The 17,163-nt window shown below is 38.9% G+C and overlaps 1 protein-coding gene and 5 non-coding genes across 6 annotated transcripts; 4 read left to right on the forward strand and 2 right to left on the reverse strand.

Annotated features, from left to right (window-relative positions):
* Positions 1 to 3,436: 3,436 nt before the first annotated feature.
* On the forward strand, positions 3,437 to 6,784 carry LOC134321313 (nucleolar protein 58-like). The gene is made up of 5 exons (XM_063002997.1): positions 3,437 to 3,501; positions 5,306 to 5,392; positions 5,499 to 5,675; positions 5,770 to 6,584; positions 6,710 to 6,784. Exons 2-5 carry the CDS (start codon positions 5,324 to 5,326, stop codon positions 6,720 to 6,722), a joined length of 1,074 nt encoding a protein of 357 aa, XP_062859067.1. The 5' UTR covers positions 3,437 to 3,501; positions 5,306 to 5,323; the 3' UTR covers positions 6,723 to 6,784.
* A 5,631-nt stretch (positions 6,785 to 12,415) lies between these two features.
* On the reverse strand, positions 12,416 to 12,556 carry LOC134325885 (U4 spliceosomal RNA). Its single transcript, XR_010014403.1, has one exon. It is a non-coding gene; the product is annotated as a U4 spliceosomal RNA (small nuclear RNA).
* Positions 12,557 to 14,010: 1,454 nt separating this feature from the next.
* Positions 14,011 to 14,151, reverse strand: LOC134325717 (U4 spliceosomal RNA). Its single transcript, XR_010014321.1, has one exon. It is a non-coding gene; the product is annotated as a U4 spliceosomal RNA (small nuclear RNA).
* A 659-nt stretch (positions 14,152 to 14,810) lies between these two features.
* LOC134326038 (U4 spliceosomal RNA) lies at positions 14,811 to 14,951 on the forward strand. The gene has a single exon (XR_010014466.1). It is a non-coding gene; the product is annotated as a U4 spliceosomal RNA (small nuclear RNA).
* A 589-nt stretch (positions 14,952 to 15,540) lies between these two features.
* Positions 15,541 to 15,681, forward strand: LOC134325672 (U4 spliceosomal RNA). Its single transcript, XR_010014315.1, has one exon. It is a non-coding gene; the product is annotated as a U4 spliceosomal RNA (small nuclear RNA).
* A 1,077-nt stretch (positions 15,682 to 16,758) lies between these two features.
* On the forward strand, positions 16,759 to 16,899 carry LOC134325896 (U4 spliceosomal RNA). The gene has a single exon (XR_010014404.1). It is a non-coding gene; the product is annotated as a U4 spliceosomal RNA (small nuclear RNA).
* The last annotated feature ends 264 nt before the right edge of the window (positions 16,900 to 17,163 follow it).

Consider the following 17,163-nt stretch of genomic DNA (forward strand, 5'->3'; position numbering starts at 1 on the left):
TGTCTCTGGGCTCGGTCAGGCCACAGGACTTCATCTATATCACAGGCAATATTCTCCCTATCTTGACAACGCAAATAAAATCTTGAAAAGAATCCACTCTAATGTCATCACATGCTGCAGCCATTGACTGGAGTAGATTTTTCTGGGTACCCTGAGAAGAATTCCTCAAATGGGTTTAGGAAGGAAGAGTATGGTTTCACAAGGTTTTGTGAAAAGAGTGATTTATTCAATAGACAAGTTTTGGCAGTTCCAAGAATGGGGTTTAGTGTTTTAGCGATTGAGAAAAACTATAATGTCTTTTGTCTGATTATCAATTATATTTCTGATATTTACAAATGCTTTTTAACCTGTAACAACTATATTTTGTTTAGTCAGAATGACAACTGAAGATACCTACATCTACACTCTTATTAGTAAGAACAGGAATTTAATATATTTACAATTAGATTTTGACAAGATTTTGCTTTTATTAAATACCAATGAGCATTTTTTATTTATTATTATTATTATTTATTTATTTTTTTTACAGTTTTTCTGAATTGCTAAAACACTAAACCCCATTCTTGGAACACATCTGTCAACTGCCAAAACTCATTTATTGAATTAATCACTCTTTTCACAAAACCTTAAACAGTTTTCTCCTAGTTTGACACAGTTTTCAAACCATCTCAATGTCCAAACCCTGGATGCTCACAAATATGGTGTGATGAAACCTTTTCCTGAAATCAGTCACCAATTATTTTGTCTTACTGTTGTTTATGTAAAGCACATTTAGCTAACACCAGGCCACAAACTCCTTGATGACCCTCTTTTATTCCAGTTTGTTCCCATCAGATAAACATACAACAATGGCTGTATCGTCTGAGAACTTTTGAAGATAGCAGTTGTGTGTTGTGTTCGATGCGTATATGAAAAAAAAGAAATTTAGAGAGAACAGTCCCTTGTGTGGCCCCTGTGCTTCAAACCACCACATGATTTACATTTTCAGCATTTAGCAGACGCTTTTATTTAAAGCGATTTACAGTTGTGACAGTATACAATATAAGCAATTGGGGGTTAAGGGCCTTGCTCAAGGGCCCAACAGTGGCAACCTGGCAGAGGTGGGGCTTCAACAGGCAGCTTTCTGATTACTAGTTAGTACCTGATTACTAGTCCAGTACCATAACCACTAGGCTAAATCAGACACACAGCTCTGAAGCCTCACATACTAAGGTCTGTTGGAATCTATCGTCCAAGCAGAATCGATCGTCCACGCAGTGAGGTGACGGTCAACTCCAGCATCCTCCTGCTTCTTTTCAAGCAGTGATGGTTGTAGCGTAATGAGAAGTAATGAGAGGACCTTCAGTCCTGGTGGATGTGGCAAGTGTTAACCTGTAAAATAGGCTTCTCCACAAGAGGGGTGAAACTTAAATGAGAGCCCTAGAACTATCTTATACATTGCTTCTCATCCATAATAGATGGTGCGTGTCATCAATTTCACTTCCTGTTTTATTGTCTGGCCAACCTCTAACTCCAAAACTGAAGTCCTTCTGTCCACTACAAAGGACATTAAATAAAAGTTGTGTTTTAAAAGGGTTGAAATTACTGTATATTTTTAAGATCTCACTAAAGTCTTACACCCCCATAACTGGAATCACTACAAAGCTCATAATGTCCAATTGACAGTGCATGAAGACCCAAATAGATTGCACAACTAGTGCTTGACTTAGAGATTGTAGACACATGCCCGCACAGAAGATAGAAATGAATTATTATGTCTCAAGAGAACAAATTCTTATTTTATTTTAAAGCAACTGCATTTTTGCTATGTAACTGCCCAGCTGGCATTTCAACCTATATGTCACCATCAGAGCCCAAACTATTTGTACACTAAGGAGTCTGTATTCACCATAGTCTTACATAATGTTGCACCAGTTAACATTTAAACATGGATCCCCACTGATATTTCGTAAAAATAAAAAAAATGAATGGTCATAACTAATTTATACAGGATCAGATGGGCTCCATATTATGCTTAGTTATTGGCTTGACTCTTTCAGCCATTTGTGTTTTAAATAACTTTTATTAATCTGTATTAATCTGTAATCTGAGTTTAATCAGGTTGGAGAAAATCTTTGCATGTAAACATGGCCATGGTGACACAGTCTGGAAATTAAGCAGCTAAAGTAGCAGATATAATACTGTGCTTGAGTTGATAGTGATGTGATAGACAAGTATACCCAGGGAAATGACTTTTAAGCCGGTATATGCCCATACACAAATGTAATACATATACAAAATGTTCATGTATAACATACTGTATATGCCCATATGAAGCCTATTGTACATGTATGGCCCATAGAAATATGTATGCTGTAATATATTTTTTGACAAATATGTAATCAGCCACCTGTGCACACTAAATGATATACATTAATACCATAAAGTCAACTTCTTTTCAACTCAAAACAAGGTTTTGGTGCTTGTGTTGCAGCCTCTTTGCCAAAATTTGAACTGAACAAATACAGTATGGGCCAGTGATAGCTCAGTGGTTAAGGTACTGGACTAGTAAACAGAAGGTTGCCGGTTCAAGCCCTGCCACCACCAAGTTGCCACTGTTGGGTCCCTGAGCAAGGCCCTTAACCCTCAATTGCTCATCGTGTTCCGCTCACTGTGTAAGTCGCTTTGGATAAAAGCGTCTGCTAAATGCTGAAAATGTATAAGTCGTGCCAACTCAATCAATATTGCTCTGAAGTCTAGAAAAATCGAGCAGATTTTGAAGAGCTTTTTGAATTTAGTTTACAAGACAAATTATACGTTCAATAAAATAAAAACATTTAGAAGCATTAAATGTGTTTTATTGGGTGCAGTTTTAAATATATTTTTAAGTATATATTGCTTTGAGAATTAGTTTTTACCCATATGTTGTTGCAAGGTCTGGGGGTTTAAACATTTAAATATAAAACATATACATGAATGCCTAAAAATAAGAAAAATCATATGTTGGCATAAAGCCTTTTTATATGTTATGTTTATAAAATTGCATATATAAATTAAATATATATGCTAACATATATGGATACAACATATAAAACCATAAAAATGGATCCTAAAGATATATTTAATATATGTACATACACATATTTTATTATTGCTTTATTATTGGATATTTTATATATGTTTTAAACTTATATCTACATATATCCAGAGGATACGTATATGTAATAATAATATATCACCTTACATGTAACATATGTGGAAAAACCATTATTAATATAGGGGCATATACAGTATGTCATATATTACATTTCCGTGTGGGTATAGCGCTTATTATACTCAACACGTCACTACAAGCAGTTACAGGCGGCGGTGAACGGAACACTGTGTACGTCATAATGAAGAAGGCTATAAAAACAGTCCGTGCTGCTGGAGCCTCATTTCACTTTAGGTCCGGTCAGAGGAAGCAGCTCAAGTTCATTAACGAGGCAAAATATCAATCAGTGCGTTTCTCATCACACTGTGGTAAGTTCCTTCTGTAGAAGCACTAGATACATTGTACCTACATTTCTCAAAAATCAAAAGTAACACACAGCTTCGTGTGTATATACAGTGTATCACAAAAGTGAGTACACCGCTCACATTTCTGCAGATATTTAAGTATATCTTTTCATGGGACAACACTGACAAAATGACACTTTGACACAATGAAAAGTAGTCTGTGTGCAGCTTATATAACAGTGTAAATTTATTCTTCCCTCAAAATAACTCAATATACAGCCATTAATGTCTAAACCACCGGCAACATAAGTGAGTACACCCCTAAGAGACTACACCCCTAAATGTCCAAATTGAGCACTGCTTGTCATTTTCCCTCCAAAATGTCATGTGATTTGTTAGTGTTACTAGGTCTCAGGTGTGCATAGGGAGCAGGTGTGTTCAATTTAGTAGTACAGCTCTCACACTCTCTCATACTGGTCACTGAAAGTTCCAACATGGCACCTCATGGCAAAGAACTCTCTGAGGATCTTAAAAGACGAATTGTTGCGCTACATGAAGATGGCCAAGGCTACAAGAAGATTGCCAACACCCTGAAACTGAGCTGCAGCACAGTGGCCAAGATCATCCAGCGTTTTAAAAGAGCAGGGCCCACTCAGAACAGACCTCGCGTTGGTCGTCCAAAGAAGCTGAGTGCACGTGCTCAGCGTCACATCCAACTGCTGTCTTTGAAAGATAGGCGCAGGAGTGCTGTCAGCATTGCTGTAGAGATTGAAAAGGTGGGGGGTCAGCCTGTCAGTGCTCAGACCATACGCCGCACACTACATCAAATTGGTCTGCATGGCTGTCAACCCAGAAGGAAGCCTCTTCTGAAGTCTCTACACAAGAAAGCCCGCAAACAGTTTGCTGAAGACATGTCAACAAAGGACATGGATTACTGGAACCATGTCCTATGGTCTGATGAGACCAAGATTAATTTGTTTGGTTCAGATGGTCTCAAGCATGTGTGGCGGCAATCAGGTGAGGAGTACAAAGATAAGTGTGTCATGCCTACAGTCAAGCATGGTGGTGGGAATGCCATGGTCTGGGGCTGCATGAGTGCAGCAGGTGTTGGGGAGTTACATTTCATTGAGGGACACATGAACTTCAATATGTACTGTGAAATACTGAAGCAGAGCATGATCCCCTCCCTCCGGAAACTGGGTCGCAGGGCAGTGTTCCAGCATGATAATGACCCCAAACACACCTCTAAGACGACCACTGCTTTATTGAAGAGGCTGAGGGTAAAGGTGATGGACTGGCCAAGCATGTCTCCAGACCTAAACCCAATAGAACATCTTTGGGGCATCCTCAAGCGGAAGGTGGAGGAGCGCAAAGTCTCGAATATCCGCCAGCTCCGTGATGTCGTCATGGAGGAGTGGAAAAGCATTCCAGTGGCAACCTGTGAAGCTCTGGTAAACTCCATGCCCAGGAGAGTTAAGGCAGTTCTGGGAAATAATGGTGGCCACACAAAATATTGACACTTCAGGAACTTTCACTAAGGGGTGTACTCACTTTTGTTGCTGGTGGTTTAGACATTAATGGCTGTATATTGAGTTATTTTGAGGGAAGAATAAATTTACACTGTTATATAAGCTGCACACAGACTACTTTTCATTGTGTCAAAGTGTCATTTTGTCAGTGTTGTCCCATGAAAAGATATACTTAAATATCTGCAGAAATGTGAGGGGTGTACTCACTTTTGTGATACACTGTATATATATATACATATATATATATATATATATATATATGTATATATATCACTGTTGTTTCCTTTTTTGTATGTAAGATAAGAAAGTGGGTAAGGATGGGTAAGTGGATACAAATGATACGGAAACTGTTCAGTAAGCGCCCCAAAATCATCCATCCTCTTCCCGTGAGTAAAAGTGTATTTTTTTTGTTCATGTTCAACCTATTTTTAAAAACTAGCTACTGTGTTTACTTAATTCATTATGCTTACTATGTTTTTAATGCTGTAAAAGAAGGAGAAGGTGGAAGAAGAGAGTGAGGAACAGAAGGACTGTGGGGAAAAACAAGAGAACCTGCAGAGCACCTGCAGCCAGGAGATCCTGTTATCAGTTCACAGGATTTATGAAAAGCATGCTGAGTGCTCTGAGAATCTCCTGAGAGAGATTACTAAACTGACAGATATTATTGAGGTTTGAAAACTCTTTATAGAACATCCTACAGTAATATAATGTTCATTCAACATTTACCAATTATTAAAAATCTTATATGTCATTTTTGTTTCAGAACACCCAGAAAACAAACAGTGCTGAGATGCAGTCTGCTGTCCCGCTATCAGTCAGTCAGGCCAGTGCACCAGCTCAAAATTCTTTCTGCAAAACATCCTCTTTCTTTAGCTCAGCCAGGATCCGGCTTCCACCATTAAAAAAGCTCCAGCATTCCCGTGTGGAGTCCAGCATGATTTCCAATGTGGACACTGATGATGTAAAGCCATCACACTCACCCAAGTTAGCATGGGTTGCAAATCAGTGCTGCAAGAACACCGAAGAAATCATGCTTACTGAAAACAGTCATATGAATGATGTTGAGCTGCAAACTGTGGATGTGACATCCACAGAGGATGAAGCAATTGGTCCTATGATTGATGACATTCTAAATGAGCCACTTGACGAAAAAACACACCTTTTGGAGATGAAGCTTAATGCCAATATAGCTGAATGGTCCAAGTATGAAAAGGAGGAGAAAGTCAAACTAAAGCTTGAGATTTACGAGGCAAAGCAGAGAGAACAAAAGGAAATTGAAGAGCTTAAATTGAAAGTGAAGTTTCTGGACAAGGAGGCCAAACGTGAAAAGCAGGAGGAGAAAAAGAAGCTGAAGGATCTAAAAAAGGAAATAAAGATTGAAAAATCAAAGCTTCTCCTTGAGCTGAAAGAGCTGAAAAATAAATTGAAGATGGAGGAGAAGGAGGAGCGTAACAGGAAAAAGATGGAAAAACACACAGAGGTTGACGAGGAGGAGCAAGAAGCAGAAGGCAAACAGGCCCTAAAAAGCACATTTATAACCTTTAAATTCAGGAGTTGTAATGGAAGGAAGAACAGCATGTAAGTTTAAAACATTAAATCATAACACTGATGAGCTGGTAAGTAAAAAAATCTTTCTTACTGAGATGCAGCTTTTACTATCATCTGCATAACGTTTTACTAATAGTTATTTTTGTGTTTTATAGGAAAGACCTTTGAGATCTAGTGAAAGACTTTCAACCTGAAGAACATGCTCAGATAATCTTCAATAAAAGAAATGCATTAAAAAACTCACACAATGTTGTTTTTTTATTTACCACCTTCTGTAACCTTTGCACCACAGATTGAACACAGTTCAATCTATACACAATCTATAATTTATATCCAGCATTACATCTGGAAAAAAATATAGGTAAAAGAAACATCTGAGATAGCATTCTGATATAAAAGAAAAACAAAACAGATGAGTTTAGGGTATATGCTTCTAAAGAATAAGTTACATCTTTGGACCAATTAAATATGGATTAATTACACATAAAAACATAAATGACTGTAAACTTACAAACTGCTTGATATTTTATAGTCAAATTGGATAATTTATATTATTTACATTTTATTATAATACATATTATTTATGCGTCGGAGAAATAGAAAAAGGAAAAAAATAAAGCTGTACAATTCAGTTAGCACATGTATCATTTTAGGGGGGTGTCAGGGTTGTACAATAAATGTTTTTTAAATAAAAAAAAAGACTAATGAAAAAGTCTTTTGTCAATTTAAAACATTGAAGAATTGACCTAATGTATTAAGAATAGGTGTAGAGCTGGTATGCAACCTAAAAAATGTAATACTTACAAGTATTATACAGAATATCATTTCTTTATGATCCCTGTTATTAATTTTTATTGCTTTTAACAAGTGCTCCTGAAGATTATAAATGATAAAATTTCTGAACAAATTGAGCCAAACGTCTCTAATGTTTATCAAAAACCAGAAAAAGATTCAAAAATTTGCCAACAGAAACAGTGTTATTTGACTTCTAATGAATCACTGTAAACCCTAAGTCTACTCAAATAATTTGAGGAAATTTGTTGCCTTAAATAAATTAAGGTTTAAAAGTCAAATTCAAATTCAACAGACAAATCAGAATAAAAAAAAAAGTAATTCTGCTCAACAGCTAAATAAACAAAATAAAGAAAAAGAAACTACTACAGTGGAACCTACCAAATTAAATTTAAGGGGTCACCCAAAGTACAACATCAAATACATAAACATGCCGGCACAGCAAACCACAACACAAGTGTTACTACACTACACACATTTTAGTTTGGTAGGCTGGGTTCCACTAAAGTTACCCAATGAAAGAAAATAAAATATTACTAATTTAAATGTATTACTAATAATACTAATATTAATAATACTAGGAATACTGACAATACTAATAATAACGATTAAGACAACTGATAAATAAAGAAAACACAAAACAGTATGTGGTATTGACTTATGAATGAAAAAGACTACACCGAAGTCTCAAAGAACGTTTACTGAGAAGGCAAACAAATATCAATAAACACAGTCTCGTCTACAACATCACATCATACACTATGCAGCCATCATCTCTTATTCGCTTCTTTTCCTTTTCCTACACATATCACTGTCACTCCACTACAACAGTGCCATCTATCGGAACAATTAAGCAATGATATGAATAATGAACACAACACAGTAGAGACAAAACTAAACAAATAGGACTGGCAACCCAAGAAACAGCAGAGAGAGAGAGAGAACGAGAGAACGCAACCTGTAAATAAAACAAGTCTCTTATAACTCAATTTAGTATTACATTTGATTACGTCTCAATGCACAACAAGTACATACCAGGAGGAAAGATTCACGGCGCACACACACAGCACCAAACGCCCACACTAAATAGTAGCAGCAACATGGTTCCTTAGCTGTGTGTAAAACATTTAATTACTATTACAACCTACAGTATATATACATCGCTAACGGAAATATTGAGTTACCACGGACCTACCTGCAATAACTGCAACCAGGATAACACAACCAGAACACGTTTCACTATATAGCACAATTCCAGCAGAAATCCAACTGACACAGACTACAACATTATGTAGAAGCACAACGCTACGTAGTGTAAGGCGTGGTAGGTGGGGGTAGTCGTGGTCTTCGTATAGATGAAACTATTTATTTTTTAGCAGTTTTTGCGCAAATATGATGTAGCCCACATTACCCGAGACGGCATCGGTACGCTATGCTTATAATTTTGCGCAAAGTTTTGCTGAGCATGCCAAAAACACCTGTTCGTAAAATGATCATATTTGTGTAGTTCAGAGCGTCACCAACTTCAGCCAAATTCTCTTTAGTAAGTACTTGGTAAAAATCATTCGACATATCACTGCGTAAAACATATCACCCATCACTCATCAACATACTCTGAGACGGTAAATAAATATCACTCACTGAATAACACAAACAGTACACTCAATCCACAAAGTTGAATCAGTTCATCTGGACACAAGTTTGTTGTAGTTTGTTGACGTTTCGTCATCAATCCGAATGACTTCTTCAGTCTGAGCTGGTGTTGAATACCCCAACCTTATATGCAGTTGATTTGCATAACGACCGATTACCACCCATTGCATAACAATGGAACTGGTGATCAGGTCCATATGAAATTCACAATGACCATTAATTACAATGGTCATGTGTGTCTTTCACACATGATTGGGGTAAAGCTCCAATTACGGCGTTGTATGATGGTGAGAGATGTACTCTCAGGCCCCCTCCCCGGTTCAGAGATGGTCGTTCCCTCTTCACGTAAATGGCCTCTTTGACTCCACGTTCAAACCAGCGTTCCTCCTTGTCAAGGATCTGCACATCTTCATCATTAAATGAGTGGCCACTGGCTTGCAGGTGGGTGTAAACCGCAGAGTCCTGTTTGTGTCGAGGAACCCGGTCCTTAGGGTGAACTAATTTCTGGCGTAGTGTGTTCTGGGGTTTGAAAGCAACTGAAACACGGTGTTTGGAGAATATCCGTCTTAATTGTTCCGATACTCCCGCCACATACAGAATCACCACTGGTTTGCGCTTAGACCGTGGTTGTTCCTCTCCTCCCTTCGATCCACTGGAGCTGTGTTTGGGCATTTTCCCCGCTTTTACGAATGCCCAGTTGGGATAACCACATTCACCCAGGGCCTTCTTGACATGAGATTTCTCTCTATCCTTGGCCGTAGTGTCTGTGGGGATGCTGTTTGCCCGGTGGTGCAGCGTCCTGATGACTCCTAGTTTGTGCTCTAAAGGATGATGGGAGTCAAACCTTAAGTACTGGTCCATGTGCGTTGGTTTGCGGTAAACATTTACTTTCAACCGTCCCCCATCTTTACTAGCAATTTCACAGTCTAAGAAGGCTAAAACGTAACAGAACAATGCTATTGACAGGGCTTTGTACTATAAATTATATTTGGGGGAGGCTACACCTAGTCTGTATGGGTTACCTAAGATACACAAACAGGATGTACCTTTACGACCCATTGTTTGTATGATTAACTCTGTGACATAACATTTCTAAGTTTCTAGCATCAATTCTCAACCCGTTGGTAGGTAGCACGGAACACCACATTCAGAACACCATGGATTTTGTGGACAAGGTGAAGGGCGTTATCATTGAGACGGAGGAAACAATGGTCTCGTATGATGTTACATCCCTCTTCACATGGATTCCGGTTGCTGAGGCAGTGGAGGTGGCAACTACAAGGCGACCCCACCCGCAACACGAGGACCACCCTTACCACAGACCAGGTGTGCACACTCCTAGAACTGTGTCTTCAGTCCACCTACTTCTCGTACAGAGAACAGTTCTACAAACAGAAACATGGGTGTGCTATGGGGTCCCCAGTCTCACCTATTGTTGCAAACCTGTACATGGTGGAAGTGGAAAAGAAAGCATTAAACTGTGTCTTCTGTGTCAACTGTGTCAACTGTGTCTTCAGTCCACCTACTTCTCGTACAGAGAACAGTTCTACAAACAGAAACATGGGTGTGCTATGGGGTCCCCAGTCTCACCTATTGTTGCAAACCTGTACATGGTGGAAGTGGAAAAGAAAGCATTAAAGACCTACTCAGAGACATCACCGAGTCATTAGTTCAGATATGTGGACGACACCTGGGTTAAAATAAAATCAGAGGAAGTACCACATTTCACGGACCACATCAACTCTGTGAACAAACACATCAAGTTCATAAGGGAGGATGCAAGTGACAACGTTTTAGCCTTCTTAGACTGTGAAATTGCTAGTAAAGATGGGGGACGGTTGAAAGTAAATGTTTACCGCAAACCAACGCACATGGACCAGTACTTAAGGTTTGACTCCCATCATCCTTTAGAGCACAAACTAGGAGTCATCAGGACTCTGCACCGCCGGGCGAACAGCATCCCCACAGACACTATGGCCAAGGATAGAGAGAAATCTCATGTCAAGAAGGCCCTGGGTGAATGTGGTTATCCCAACTGGGCATTCGTAAAAGCGGGGAAAATGCCCAAACACAGCTCCAGTGGATCGAAGGGAGGAGAGGAACAACCACGGTCTAAGCGCAAACCAGTGGTGATTCCGTATGTGGCGGGAGTATCGGAACAATTAAGACGGATATTCTCCAAACACCGTGTTTCAGTTGCTTTCAAACCCCAGAACACGCTACGCCAGAAATTAGTTCACCCTAAGGACCGGGTTCCTCAACACAAACAGAGTAACTTAGTGTATGCTGTTAGGTGCCGTGAGGATTGCCGGGAACTGTACATCGGGGAAACTAAACAGCCACTGGCGAAACGGATGGCACAACATAGAAGATCAACCTCTTCTGGCCAGGACTCTGCAGTTTACACCCACCTGCAAGCCAGTGGCCACTCATTTAATGATGAAGATGTGCAGATCCTTGACAAGGAGGAACGCTGGTTTGAACATGGAGTCAAAGAGGCCATTTACGTGAAGAGGGAACGACCATCTCTGAACCGGGGAGGGGGCCTGAGAGTACATCTCTCACCATCATACAACGCCGTAATTGGAGCTTTACCCCAATCATGTGTGAAAGACACACATGACCATTGTAATTAATGGTCATTGTGAATTTCTTATGGACCTGATCACCAGTTCCATTGTTATGCATGGGTGGTGATCGGTCGTTATGCAAATCAACTGCATATAAGGTTGGGGTATTCAACACCAGCTCAGACTGAAGAAGTCATTCGGATTGATGACGAAACGTATCTCTACAACAAACTTGTGTCCAGATTAACTGATTCAACTTTGTGGATTTGTGTACCTGGATTATTAAGCATGCATCAACAGTACACTCAATCATTTTACACAGCCCATTTCCCAATTTTAGTTGTGTGCATGTTGATATTTAAAGCAGCTATTTTGCTAAAGGTTTTTCAGTATTAAGTCTTGACCAGGGTTAGTCAAAAGTATTAGAATATTAAAACCCACAACATGATTCGGGTAGATATTTTTATTGACTAATTTTGTTGTCAGAAAAGGGCTGAGCAGTTTGTTTTGGATTTGAGCTAATAGTTATAATAAATAATGGCATTTCTCTGCAGAACTTTTAGTGTCATGACATTATGAAGTTTTTTAGCAGTTTTTGCGCAAATATGATGTAGCCCCATTACCCGAGATCGGTTCGCTATGCTTGTAATATTGTGCAGAGCTTTTCTGCGCATGTTGAAGGCACCTGTTCGTAAAATGATCATATTGGTGTAGTTCAGAGCGTCATCGACTTCAGCCAAATTCTTTTTAACGAGTACTTGGTAAAAATCATTCGACAAATCACTGCGTAAAATCTAGTGATTTTAAATCCATCATATTAAAAACTTACTTGACCATCGTTATAAGTCTCGTTAGAGACTGACAAAAATTGCCATAGCCGACTATATTTCAAGTCGTCCAGGCGGGGTATTGGGTAAAGTTTTCAACTAGCAATAATCGCGCCTCGGATAAACCTCATAGGCTACGATACTGCCACTGCGCAAAGCTAACGAGACATGGGAGGTAACAGGGGAGAGCAGCACTCATCAACATACTCTGAGACGGTAAATAAATATTACTCACTGAATAACACAAACAGTACACCCAATCATTTTACACAGCCCATTTCCCAATTTTAGTTGTGTGCATGTTGATATTTAAACCAGCTTTTTTGCTAGAAGTATTGCAGTGTCTTGATCAGGGTTAGTCAAAAGTATTAGAATATTAAAACCCACAACATGATTCGGGAAGATATTTTTATTGACTAATTTGCTTGTCAGAAAGGGCTGAGCAGTTTGTTTTGGATTTGAGCTAATGGTAATATTAAATAATGGCATTTCTCTGCAGAACTTTTAGTGTCGTCACTTTATTGCAGGTGTTTGATAATATATGTGTAAAATAACGGTGTTTCTCTGCAGAACTTTTCATGAACATTTCTGTACATTTATGGTGTTTTAAAAGGCATTCTTCTTCATTCATTTACCTCCAATGCGTCATTATTTACTTTTGGATCAAGTTCAGAAACTTTTTTCAGTGCAACATTGTCGCCTAAGCATTACTTGTTCAGCATTACAGCGTTTTAAAACTCATATAAATAAACATGTACGTATATACACTTGCGTATTGCAATACAAGTGGAACTTCAGCTTACCTTTTCACTATAAACACAATTCAGACTCCTTCTAATGACCCCTAACAGCAACCTCGCCCCTCCTGTTCAATCATCTCACCAAAACAGCGTTTGAGACATTTCCAAAGAAAACTGCCGTCTAAGTTTCATGTGTTTTTGATGAAAGCAATATTTTGTTTGTTTTCACGTTTTTGTCACTTTACTTAAATAACTTCTCACCCACTTTAACATTGTTTACTCGTCATTTACTGGCTGTGTTACAGAACCCATCCTTTGCGCCACATTATTTCTGTAAATAAGCGATTCAAAGTGCACTTGTGCTTCGATCCATTCTTGCTAGACTACTGTTCGGAACATAGTCACATTCAAGTATCTCAACAAAGTGATTTTAAGGGATTTTGGTCGTGGGCTTCACAGTGGCAACTTGACTGTAGTGGGGATTGAACCGACAACCATGTCCAGCACCTTAACCCCTGAGCTAACACAACCACACACTATTTAAGGCAAAACAATCACGTGACGGATCAGACCACATTTTAAACGCGTGCTTCTAAAGATTTTTTTTTTTAGCAGTTTTTGCGCAAATATGATGTAGCTCTATTACCCGAGACAACATCGGTTCGCTATGATTACAATATTGTGCAGAGCTTTGCTGCGCATGTTGAAGACACTTGTTCGTAAAACGATCAAATTTGTGTAATTCAGAGCGTCACCGACTTCAGCCAAATTCTCTTTAATAAGTACTTGGGAAAAATCATTCGACAAACAGCTGCGTAAAATCTAGTGACTTTAAATCCATCATATTTAAAACTTACTTAACCATCGTTATAAGTCTCGTTAGAGGCTGACAATAATTGCCATAACAGACTATATTTCAAGTCGTCCAGGCGGGGTATTGGGTAAAGTTTTCAACTAGCAATAATCGCGCCTCGGATAAACCTCATAGGCTACGATACAGCCACTGCGCAAAGCTAACGAGACATGGGAGGTAACAGGGGAGAGCCAGCACTCATCAACATACTCTGAGACGGTAAATAAATATCACTCACTGAATAACACAAACAGTACACCCAATCATTTTACACTGCCCATTTCCCAATTTTAGTTGTGTGCATGTTGATATTTTATCCAGTTTTTTTGCTAGAAGTTTTTCAGTGTGCCAACTTAAAAATGAAAAGCAACCAGCTGCCTAACTTTATTGAGTTTTCTCAACTTCAGGAATTCGTAGTTATTCTAACTTATTTTCTTTGGTTAGCCTATAAGTTCACTTAAAATAATATTTTAAGTTAAAAGAACCTTTTTACAAGTACAATCAAATAGTATTTGTAATTTTGTTGATTTGAGTGAACTAACAACCTAACTAAGTTGGCACAACTGCTTGGGCTCCTGAAGTTAAAATAAAAAAAATGAAAGCAGCTGGTTGCCTGAGATTTTTAAGTTTGCACACTGAAAAACTTCTAGCAAAACAGTTTTTTTTTAAAAATATCAACATGCACACAACTAAAATTGGGAAATGGGCTGTGTAAAATGATTGGGTGTACTGTTTGTGTTATTCAGTGAGTGATATTTATTTACCGTCTCAAAGTATGTTGATGAGTGCTGGCTCTCCCCTGTTACCTCCCACGTCTGGTTAGCTTTGCGCAGTGGCAGTATCGTAGCCTATGAGGTTACTCCGAGGCGCGATTATTGCTAGTTGAAAACTTTACCCAATACCCCGCCTGGACGACTTGAAATATAGTCGGCTATGGCAATTTTTGTCAGTCTCTAACGAGACTTCTACTCACGGTTAAGTAAGATGGTTACCTGATGGATGTAAGGTCGCTAGATTTTACGCAGTAACTGGTCGAAAGAGTTTTACCGAGTACTCACTAAGAAGAATTTGGCTGAAGTCGGTGACGCTCTGAACTACACAAATATGATCATTTTACGAACAGGTGTCTTCAGCACAGCAAAACTCATTAAGAGCACAGCACAAACAAAATTACAAGCACAGCGTACCGATGCCGTTTCGGGTGTTGGGGCTACATTATATTTGCGCAAAAACTGCTAAAAAACGTCATAAAGTGACGACACTAAAAGTTCTGCAGAGAAATGCCATTATTTATTATAACTATTAGCTCAATTCCAAAATAAACCGCTCAGCCCTTTCTGACAAGAAAATTAGTCAATAAAAATACCTACCCGAATCATGTTGTGGGTTTTAATATTCTAATACTTTTGACTAACCCTGATCAAGACTTAACACTGAAAAACTTCTATGATTGGGTGTACTGTTTGTGTTATTCAGTGAGTGACATTTATTTACCGTCTCAGAGTATGTTGATGAGTGCTGGCTCTCCTCTGTTACCTCCCACGTCTCGTTAGCTTTGCGCAGTGGCAGTATCGTAGCCTATGAGGTTTATCCGAGGCGCGATTATTGCTAGTTGAAAGCTTTACCCAATACCCCGCCTGGACGACTTGAAATGTAGTCGGCTATGGCAATTTTTGTCAGTCTCTAACGAGACTTCTATTCATGGTTAAGTAAGATGTTTATCTGATGGGAGTAAGGTCGCTAGATTTTACGCAGTGATTTATCGAATGCTTGTTACCGAGTACTGACTAAGAAGAATTTGGCTGAAGTCGGTGACGCTCTGAACTACACAAATATGATCATTTTCCGAACCGGTGTCTTTGACATGCGCGCAAAATTATAAGCACAGCGTACCGATGCCGTCTCGGCTAATGGGGCTACGTTATATTTGCGCAAAAAAACAAAAAAAAAATATTTTAAAGCATGCAATTTAAATGTTGTCTGATCCGTCACGTGATTGTTTTGAGTGTGTTGTTGTGTTAGCTCAGGGGTTTAGGTGCTGGACTGGTGATCAGAAGGTTGTTGGTTCAATCCCCACTACAGTCAAGTTGCCACTGTGAAGCCCACGACCAAAATCCCTTAAAATCACTTTGTTGAGATACTTGAATGTGACTATGTTCCGAACAGTAGTCTAGCAAGAATGGATCGAAGCACAAGTGCACTTTGAATCGCTTATTTACAGAAATAATGTGGCGCAAAGGATGGGTTCTGTAACACAGCCAGTAAATGACGAGTAAACAATGTTAAAGTGGGTGAGAAGTTATTTAAGTAAAGTGACAAAAACGTGAAAACAAACAAAATATTGCTTTCATCAAAAACACATGAAACTTAGACGGCAGTTTTCTTTGGAAATGTCTCAAACGCTGTTTTGGTGAGATGATTGAACAGGAGGAGCGGGGTTGCTGTTAGGGGTTCATTAGAAGGAGTCTGAATTGTGTTTATAGTGAATAGGTAAGCTGAAGTTCCACTTGTATTGCAAAACGCATGGATATGTGTTTTTCATATCAGACTTAACACTGAAAAACTTTCAGTGTTTTTCAGACTTAACACTGAAAAACTTCTAGCAAAAAATCTGGTTTAAATATCAACATGCACACAACTAAAATTGAGAAATGGGCTGTGTAAAATGATTGGGTGTACTGTTTGTGTTATTCAGTGAGTGATATTTATTTACCGTCTCAGAGTATGTTGATGAGTGCTGCTCTCCCCTGTTACCTCCCACATCTCGTTAGCTTTGCGCAGTGGCAGTATCGTAGCCTATGAGGTTTATCCGAGGCGCGATTATTGCTAGTTGAAAACTTTACCCAATACCCCGCCTGGACGACTTGAAATATAGTCGGCTATGGCAATTTTTGTCAGTCTCTAACGAGACTTCTACTTATGGTTAAGTAAGATGTTTATCTGATGGGTGTAAGGTCGCTAGATTTTACGCAGTGATTTTTCGAATGCTTGTTACCGAGTACTCACTAAGAAGAATTTGGCTGAAGTCGGTGACGCTTTGAACTACACAAATATGATCATTTTTCGAACCGGTGTCTTGCGCATGCGCGCAAAATTATAAGCACAGCGTACCGATGCCGTCTCGGCTAATGGGGCTACATGATATTTGCGCAAAAAAACTAAAAAAAAAACTTT

Source organism: Trichomycterus rosablanca, chromosome 1, assembly GCF_030014385.1.
Source record: "Trichomycterus rosablanca isolate fTriRos1 chromosome 1, fTriRos1.hap1, whole genome shotgun sequence".
Taxonomy (NCBI): Eukaryota; Metazoa; Chordata; class Actinopteri; order Siluriformes; family Trichomycteridae; genus Trichomycterus; species Trichomycterus rosablanca.